Genomic DNA, 8,966 nt, shown 5'->3' on the forward strand with positions numbered 1-8,966 from the left:
GTCGCAGGCAGAAACCACGCGAGGCGCGCGACTCACCTGCCGAGCCACGCGTCGCGCACGCTGCGGAGATCGCCTCCTCCTCGCCGCCGCCGCCGGGGGGAATGGGGAGCACGGGGCGCGACGCGGAGGTGACCCGCGGCGACTTCCCCGACGGCTTCGTCTTCGGCGTCGCCACCTCCGCTTACCAGGTACTCGCCGCCCGCGTCGCGTCGCATCGCATCGCATCTGCTTGCTGCCCGTGGTGACTGTACTAGACTAGCTACTACTAGTAGTAGTGTACTGTACCCCGGTGGGAAGGGATGGAGTTAGAACTTTATTTGGGATTTTGGGTGAGTGTAGCTCTCGGTTCTGGTGGCGCCATCACTGTGGGTGTTGTACCCTTTCGGTTTCAACTTGCTGATCAGCTTAGACTTAGCTGTGGATTGGTTTTACTGTGAATTGTGATCACACGGACAGCTTGAATTGGCATTCTGCGTGTAGAACTCCTGTATGAGAGATTTAATGTTCATGATGTGCCTTACTTTTTGTGCATATACTCAATCGGCCCCAGGTGCCACTTTTGTGGAAATTTTTTTATGAGTCGATGGTTGGATGAGGAAGATATATGGGGGAAAAAAAAGGTTAACAGACAAACTAAAATTGGTGTGCAACCTTTAGTTGAAAATGGAAAATACAGGCTATGGCAAGAGAGAATTTTAACCCAATAAGGCCTTGATTGGTTAATCCTCAAGAGAGAGTGATTGGAGGGGATTGAGGAGGAATAATTCCACACCACAATAGGTGTGGATTAAACAAATAAGGCCTAATTGTATTTTACTTTCTCTTCACTAAAGAGAAGAGAGGAACATTGAGTAAAGAAGTTTGTGCAGGGAATAAAGAAGTTTGTTTTGCTGTTGTTTCATTTCATAGAAGGAAGAAGAACAGCCGTGCTACTTCCTTTCTCTCCCAAAATGGAAATCATGTATATATGAATCTTTTACTGTATAGATTGAAGGGGCGAGACGGGAGGGAGGCAAAGGAGATAACATATGGGATGTTTTCACAGAAAACAAAGGTTTGTTTACCTGGGTTCTATGTTTTTGGCGCCTATCAATTTAATTAGGTAATGTTCAAATGCTTGTGCTTTTCAGAACGTATCTTAGATGGGAGCAGTGGAGAAGTTGCAGTTGATCATTACCATCGATACAAGGTAGCAATTGCCTTCCTTGTCTTTCTTTTCAAGGAAAAAAGGGAAACAACACTGGCTTCATTTTAATTTTATTGCAAACAATCCCTGAAACTTGTTCTAAACAAACATTAGTCCTTTTCCTCATAGACCACTTTCATATTTCTGTACAATGCATTTTTTTCATAGAGCAGTAACTTCTTGTCTGTGATGAGTTTTTTCAGGAAGACATTGAACTCATGGCCAGTTTGGGTTTCCGTGCTTATAGATTTTCTATATCTTGGCCACGCATATTTCCTGGTATGTTGAGCTAATCACATGAGAGCTTCACATACAAAAATTGCACATGCCATGCATTTCCAGATATATATGACATCCTTTTTTTCATCAGTAATGCTTCAGATCATCTTTCTATGATTGAGACTAATTTTATCATGCCTGCAGATGGCCTGGGGAAAAATGTCAATGAGCAAGGAGTTGCCTTTTATAATGACCTTATAAATTTCATGATTGAGAAAGGTGGCATATGCTTTACTTAATACCTTACAAGGTTGCAATGTTTCTAGTTATTAACCAATGACATGTCTGGCTGTAGGTATTGAGCCATACGCAACTCTGTATCATTGGGATCTTCCACATAATCTTCAGCAGACTGTGGGTGGTTGGCTTTCTGATAAGATCGTGTAAGACACTACGACATCTTTACTTTGCACTATGATTTAAAAAGTCATTTAAACAGCCATATAACCAATTTATAAGGGATATTATTATTAAGATGAGTGATTTAGTTTAAAGTGCTTGCAAACTTGATTTGGTTTATGTGAGTTTCTTACTGTCAAAATATCCCAGGGAGTACTTTGCACTGTATGCAGAAGCTTGCTTTGCAAATTTTGGAGACAGAGTAAAGCATTGGATAACAATCAATGAGCCTCTTCAAACTGCAGTTAATGGTTACGGAATTGGACATTTTGCACCTGGAGGATGTGAAGGGGAAACTGCTAGATGCTACTTGGCCGCCCACTACCAAATCTTGGCTCATGCTGCTGCTGTTGATGTTTACAGAAGGAAATTTAAGGTCTGTCTCAGTGATATACTAATATATCAGGACATTGGTTGTGTTCTATTAATCCTATGTCAGGACATTGGTGCTGATGATACGTGTTTCCATTGGTAGATATGGTAGCAGAAAATTTGGGCACCCTGATCATTATTCCATCAGTTCCTTGTAGTTGAAGAACATTTTATTTTCCTGACAGTTTTACATTATACAAAAATAGGCTGTGCAAGGTGGTGAAGTAGGCTTGGTTGTCGATTGTGAATGGGCAGAGCCATTTTCAGAGAAAACAGAAGATCAGGTTGCTGCAGAACGAAGGCTTGACTTTCAGCTAGGATGGTATAATTTCTGCTCATATTACTTGCGTCACAGTTTCCCACATTAGCTACCTTTGGCACAGTGTTATGCTGCAATATTGTTTCTGAAACAAGGGAAAGCTTCTACCATTTTTTTCTTCAAGGCAAAAAATGTTTTTTCATGGTATAATGTTATGCTTTGCACAGTATTGTCCTGCATCTTTTTTTTTTCCTGAAACATGGGGAAAATGCTGAATTTTCTCCCACAAGGCATAAATGCTTTGTGTATACACCGAGAGAAATTGTAACATGTTTTTTTTTCATGGTACAATGCTCCCACATCTTTTGGCTCAGGGAGGCTTAGGATATTGCGTGTCATAGTCTTACATAGGTGCTACTTTTCCTTAAAGGTACCTGGACCCAATATATTTCGGTGATTACCCAGAAAGTATGCGTCAGCGACTGGGCGATGATCTTCCAACCTTCTCGGAGAAAGATAAAGAATTTATCAGGAACAAAATTGACTTTGTTGGAATAAATCATTATACTTCAAGATTCATTGCTCATCATCAGGATCCAGAAGATATTTATTTTTACCGAGTACAACAAGTGGAGAGAATAGGTACAATTCTTCAGCTACAGCAGAATCTTTCTCTTACACAATTGTTGCAGCATAAGACCTCAAACAACAATTATACTTCAAACAAAAGAATATAATGCATAGGCATTGAAAACTGTTGAACCGCTTATAATAGATGTAAGAGGCTTCATTAGCAAGAGTCAAACTTTAAATTTATGTGCAAGAGCGACCATTGCCTAGTTAAAAGAACAGTTTGTCAGTTTGTACCTGTGTAGTAACCTTTCTGTTAACTCCATCTCCATTGCCAAGCGCTTTACTAACGAACTTGAAATCCACATAACTCCTCTGTTTCATTTTTCCAGACTGTTTTCTTGGAGTAAAACACTGCAAATTTGTTGGTCCGTGTGGCAATACTAGCATTATTGCAGTTTGGCTTGTGTTACTGCGATCTCCTTTATGTTATTCAAAATGAAATGATATCTTCCATTTTTGCAAAACCTTATGATCAAACTATTTGTAACATTTGTTTACTTTTTGCAGAAAAATGGAACACTGGTGAAAAAATTGGTGAAAGGGTCAGAACTGATCTCTCTCTCTCTCTCTCTCTCTCTCGTGTAAATTCTGTGGATTATGTCCTAACATATCATGTCAACATTTTTGCAGGCCGCATCTGAGTGGCTTTTCATAGTTCCTTGGGGCCTCCGGAAATTACTTAATTATGCAGCAAAGAGATATGGAAATCCTGTGATATATGTAACTGAGAATGGTAAGGTTTCCATACCTCCTAAAATGAATGTGATGCAACATAGAATTTTCTAACATATATATCTTTATGCCCCTTTGTTCTACATAATTAACTTGTATGTTTGCCTGTGACTATTGAGCAGTGAACCGATTTACATTCTGAGGGTTTACATTATTTCACTCTTCACTTCAGGAATGAGAGCTACAGCTCACAACTGATGCATTACTAGGTCTATATAGATTATAGAGATAGCACATGAGACATGAAAAACCAAAGCTGGAGAACCCTATAAATATGGTCTGGAAGCAAATTTCTTGATACAGTCTTTGGCCATTCCTTGTTTTAATTTCTGGAGCGGTCAGAATATGCAAAGTAGTAAAAGTAAAACATTATTGGAAATCTGGAGTGAATTAAATTTGTCAATCCTGTATGTGAAATGTCCCGGTATGATGTTTGTTACGCTAGTACTGTACCTGATGATAAAGGTTTTTGCGAGCACACTTCAAATTGTTGTCACATTTGATATTTGCTTCCTTTACCATAGTTTCTCTCATGTAGGCATGGATGAGGAAGATGATCAATCGGCAACGCTTGACCAAGTCTTGAATGATACGACGAGGGTTGGTTACTTCAAAGGATACCTCGCGTCAGTTGCACAAGCAATCAAGTTAGTTGATTTTGCTTGCTGTTTACCACGCGTCTAAGTGTTTTCTGCTAAAAATCAACTAATGCAACTAACTGTATGATGCAGGGATGGTGCTGATGTTCGTGGGTACTTCGCATGGTCGTTCCTGGACAACTTCGAGTGGGCTATGGGATACACCAAGAGGTTTGGCATTGTTTATGTTGATTACAAAAATGGGCTTTCCCGGCATCCCAAAGCATCGGCCCGGTGGTTCTCGCGCTTCTTAAAGGGCGATGACGCTGAGAACAAAGCTGACATGAACTAGGCCATCCTGAAGAAAGTAAAGGAACATTACACAGTAATCGTTTCTGCTGTTGTTGTATCTTATATTGATATATGTAGTGTATCTATTCATCATCATAATAGTGTATCTTATATTGATATACATCTCAGATGTGCTATTTAGTTTGTCATTGATCAAATTCAGAGGTTTGCCCATACCAATAAAATCTGAATCAATGCCAAACACTCATGTTTACAGCCCTCACGCTTATAATCTCCATGCTTCTTTGCTGCTGCTGTTGTATCAGTCTTTGGTTGTCCTTCAGTAGGCCCCAGTAAGCAATTACCAGTGTAGTAAAACTGTAAAAGTTTGTGTTTAACATTCTAGTCTCTGAATATCCCTTTATCTTTAAATGATGGTGGGCCGAGGTCTTCTCTGTTAGGTCACTGATGATGGACTGATGGTTGGTGAAGGACAAAGTGACCTGCCATTATTGCCCCCCATGGAACCTGTATAGAAGCTATTGGCCCCTTCACTTTCTTTTCTGTTCAGGGGCCTATCTGTTGTAGGATTTGCCTCTTTATTCTGTCAACAAGAATCTACGGATACTCATCAAGAGCATGGCCCCTTTGCAAAATTGCAATGGTTCTCTCGTCACTTTATATGGAGCTTCATGCCGTTGCATTGCTGCTTTGGATTTTGATGATGGTAGCGTCAGGAGCAGGAATCAGGCCGTTGCAAGGGCCTAGCTGTTCAGAGCTTTCAGATGTACTCTGATGCTGGCACTCTTAGAATTGTTGGTTATACTCTTTCTGTTTCTGTAGAGGGGTTGCTACAGGGATGGACTCTACCTGTTGAGCCACTCTGGTTTTTAACCAAATAAAGTATAAATACACAACACTGGCTACGAAGTACTCTCTCTGTTCTGAAATTTCTGATGGTTAGCTCATATTTGAACTAACCAATGTAAAAGGCAGTATGAATTTTAGTTCATTTGGTTGAACTAGAGTAGGCCTGACAAGAATCCATGAAGGTTAAGCCACCGCAGCCATCCCTATTTGATATTTTTCTAAACATTTTTTTTCTTCTGCTCTCATTTCCTTGCCTCTTTCTTTTGTGCTTAGATGTCAATTGTGTGAAACTAGTCAATGATCTGATCCATCAGTGACAGTGTGACACTCGGCCTGCAATAACTAATTCATTTAGGGCCTCTTGTCAACTGGTTAGGTCCAGTGATCACCTCCATTTGCAGGCCCAAGATGTCCTCTTCTTTTTTATTACTCTCTTGCATCTTGTTTTTGGCTTCCTTTGCTCTGGTTCATGCACAAACCTGAACCTTTCTCAGAGCATCTCAGAGAAATAGCTCGATCTGGTATATATTCTGATCTGAAGAAGAACGGGAGCCCGTTCAGGAGACACGCCTCCCTTTAAAGATTACGTAAACAAGGCATCACACCTTGCAACTTTCTTCTTTGCGAAAAGTGAGAACCATGGTGCATGAAAAAGCTTTGATTCGTGGGCAATTCCTCCTCACGTGACAGGCCAAAGCATTTTTTTTCTTCTTTGCAATTTTGCATTGCATGGTAGTACAATGGAGGAACATTTTCAAGTACGTAATTATTCTGATTAGACGATAAAGATGCCACCTTTTCTTGTGTTAGCATCCCTGATTTTATCAGGAATGCCATGTGGTGCAGAAGCTGCCTTGCTTTCTACTTGTGAAAAGCAAAGTAGTAGTAGCTAGATCAAGTAGAGGTAGATTCAGGCTGAAGGATCAATTGCCTCTTTTGAAGGAGCTCTGCTTGGACTGAAGCAGCAAAAAATAAGTTAATTAGCAGCCTTTGTTTTCTGTTCAAGTACCTGACATCTTTGTAACCTGTCAGGCTCATATCCCCGATTAAGAAGTTTCTGAAGAAAAAAAATAAACATATTACTGGATGTTACTACTCTAGTTGATTTCTGATTTATGGTTTGTGCACACATCATTCACAACCGGTGAAGAGCTCACAGCAAAAAGCCTTCAGAGTTCAGAGTGCTTAACTTTCATGGACAGTGCAATCACAGCACATTCATAAGACATCATTGATATTGTTACTAACAGTAGTTTGCACATGCAACTCATGAGACTGATGTAGCGGAGGAATATTTAAAAGGTTTAGCGTCATTGCAAGAATTGAGTAGCACATCTCCAAATCATACTAGTACTCAGTACCTGTCATTCATCCTCTTTTGCTTGTTCAGTTGTTCTCTCCTTCCAAAATTCAGAATCTTTTCTACCCCAGTAGATTGCCATGGCCGGGTCCTCTCTACCTTCCAACTCCCAACTGCTACCACTAATCTAAGACCTAGTATCACCTCCAAGATTCATAAAACAGATCGGTTTTCGTGAAACCGCTAATGGATGGTTTGTGGAAACCAATCTTAGCTGGTTTTCGTATGGCATTACCAAAAGTTGTTGGTTTTTGCTAGTTTTTATCGGTTTTCAGTAAATGGTGAGAAGCGTGTTTATTTTCAAAAAGGAAATGCAAACCCTGATCACCTCTGACTATTTCTTGCTTCCTCTCCTTAGCATGCTCATAGTTCTTTAATCATAGTCTCTGACGAACATATGCATCTCATTTGCAGCCAAATTGATCCATGTGTGTGTGTTTGGAGGCCAAAACAAAGAGCTTTTTTCTTGGCTTTGGGGTCCAATGATTTGAGTCCATTAGAGAAGAGAATCCACAAGGTGTAGGAGACAAAGTGAGCCATGTGGGGTTTGCAAAATGGCAAGGAAAGAGTTTGGTAGGAAAGGGGGCGCCATGCCACAACGTTTTGTGGGCATGGCTACAAGGCATGGTTGTCACCCTCACATGGGGATGGGGACCTAACGAAAGCTGCCACCCAAACCACCGTCTCTGAGAGTCTGAGGGTGTGTTTAGTTTATACTAAAATTGGAAGTTTGGTTGAAATTAGAACGATGTGATGGAAAAGTTAGAAGTTTATGTATGTAGAAAAGTTTTGATGTGATGGAAAAGTTTAAGGTTTGAAGAAAAAGTTGAGAACTAAACGAGGCCTGAGTCTCTCTCTCTCCCCGGAGTACTACTTCTACTATGCATGCCATGAAGCCATGGGAATTCTAGCTCACATGGAAAATGAAATGTTCAGTTAGTTAAGCTACAGGCATTATGTATGTTTAAATGCTCAAAATGGGAAGTTGATTGAACCATTACTTGCTGGTTTTTTTTTTTTACAATTTGGTCATTTTTTGAAACATATTTGGTAAATAGACTTTTTAAAAAAAATTATTGTAAAATAGACCCATAATTTGGCGCCAAGGCTATTGGACCGAAGTGGAATGTTTCCGCGCCAAAGATCCTGGCGATGAAACTCGAGGGTCAGTGCTAGTTTGTTTGGCGCCGACCCTTTGTCACCTATGAACAACTTTCCTCTCTTCTCCACATCCTCTCCGAGCCCTATTATTTGATTTGGTGTCAAATTTCATGGAAAATTGATGAATCAATGTATCTTGATTTACTTTCCTTAATTTGTTATTAGGTTGTCAAATTTGTGGGGAAATTTGATAAATCATGATTTATTTGCCTTTTTATATTTTTAACATCAAAGACTTGAATATGGTGATGATGGTGCGGGAGATCTGTTGCATGGAGACTGGCCCAAATCCTCAGCGTCAACGAGAATGGCATTGAGACGTCCATCATCGAGCCGAGGACTCTGGCATTGAGTTCTAGGTCTATTTTTGTGATAATTTTTTTGGGGAGTCTACATGTGAAATAAGTTTTTTGAAACGGGTTAGAATGTAAGAAAATCCAGCCATTACTTGAGCCTTCCATGGCTTCAGAATGTCAGCCTCTGAGTTGAGCGTCAGTGAAATTTCTGAACTGAACAGAGTATGAAGTAATTGAGAGGTTCTTTTACTGTAAAATGATGAAATTGTCAGGTAAAGTCTATGGTTGTATGTATGTGGTATGGACCATTTGTGCAGGAAAGATGGTGACAAAACACAATCGATTCTTTCTTCTTGGCACCACCAGCAGTCCAGCACTAGGATTCAATGTATTTTGTTTTCTGTTCCAAGTACATCTGAGTTCAGCTTACCTTTGAATTCTGCAGACTGGCCATACTTGAAATTGTTAGTACATTGTACAGGCTGTTTCACTACCTCGTGTCATGTACAGACTGAAGATGACAAACACATGAACTGCTTATTTCCTCCTC

The 8,966-nt window shown here is 40.2% G+C and overlaps 1 protein-coding gene across 2 annotated transcripts; it reads left to right on the forward strand.

Moving 5' to 3' along the window:
- On the forward strand, window positions 1–4,991 carry LOC4325106 (beta-glucosidase 4-like). Of its 2 annotated transcripts, XM_015794675.3 has the most exons (14): window positions 1–188; window positions 988–1,054; window positions 1,131–1,189; window positions 1,390–1,465; window positions 1,610–1,684; window positions 1,761–1,848; window positions 2,015–2,240; window positions 2,443–2,558; window positions 2,926–3,137; window positions 3,458–3,493; window positions 3,636–3,670; window positions 3,759–3,861; window positions 4,399–4,507; window positions 4,592–4,991. In XM_015794675.3, the coding sequence occupies exons 1-14, from the start codon at window positions 102–104 to the stop codon at window positions 4,788–4,790; spliced, it is 1,488 nt and encodes a 495-aa protein (XP_015650161.1). In that variant the 5' UTR covers window positions 1–101; the 3' UTR covers window positions 4,791–4,991. The 2 variants fall into 2 exon arrangements, with proteins under 2 accessions (XP_015650161.1, NP_001415112.1); NM_001428183.1 differs by lacking the exon at window positions 3,458–3,493 and having other exon boundaries at window positions 4,592–4,967.
- The last annotated feature ends 3,975 nt before the right edge of the window (window positions 4,992–8,966 follow it).

The sequence above is a fragment of the Oryza sativa genome, chromosome 1, assembly GCF_034140825.1.
Source record: "Oryza sativa Japonica Group chromosome 1, ASM3414082v1".
In the NCBI taxonomy this organism is placed as follows: domain Eukaryota; kingdom Viridiplantae; phylum Streptophyta; class Magnoliopsida; order Poales; family Poaceae; genus Oryza; species Oryza sativa.

What these genes read in the sequence shown, in the direction of transcription:
- LOC4325106 (XM_015794675.3), top strand. Translation starts at nt 102, where the DNA reads ATGGGGAGCACGGGGCGCGACGCGGAGGTGACCCGCGGCGACTTCCCC. An exon ending in TTGGCCACGCATATTTCCTG is followed by an intron (nt 1,466 to 1,609) that starts GTATGTTGAGCT and finishes TCATGCCTGCAG; the next exon opens with ATGGCCTGGGGAAAAATGTC. An exon ending in GATATATGTAACTGAGAATG is followed by an intron (nt 3,862 to 4,398) that starts GTAAGGTTTCCA and finishes TCTCTCATGTAG; the next exon opens with GCATGGATGAGGAAGATGAT.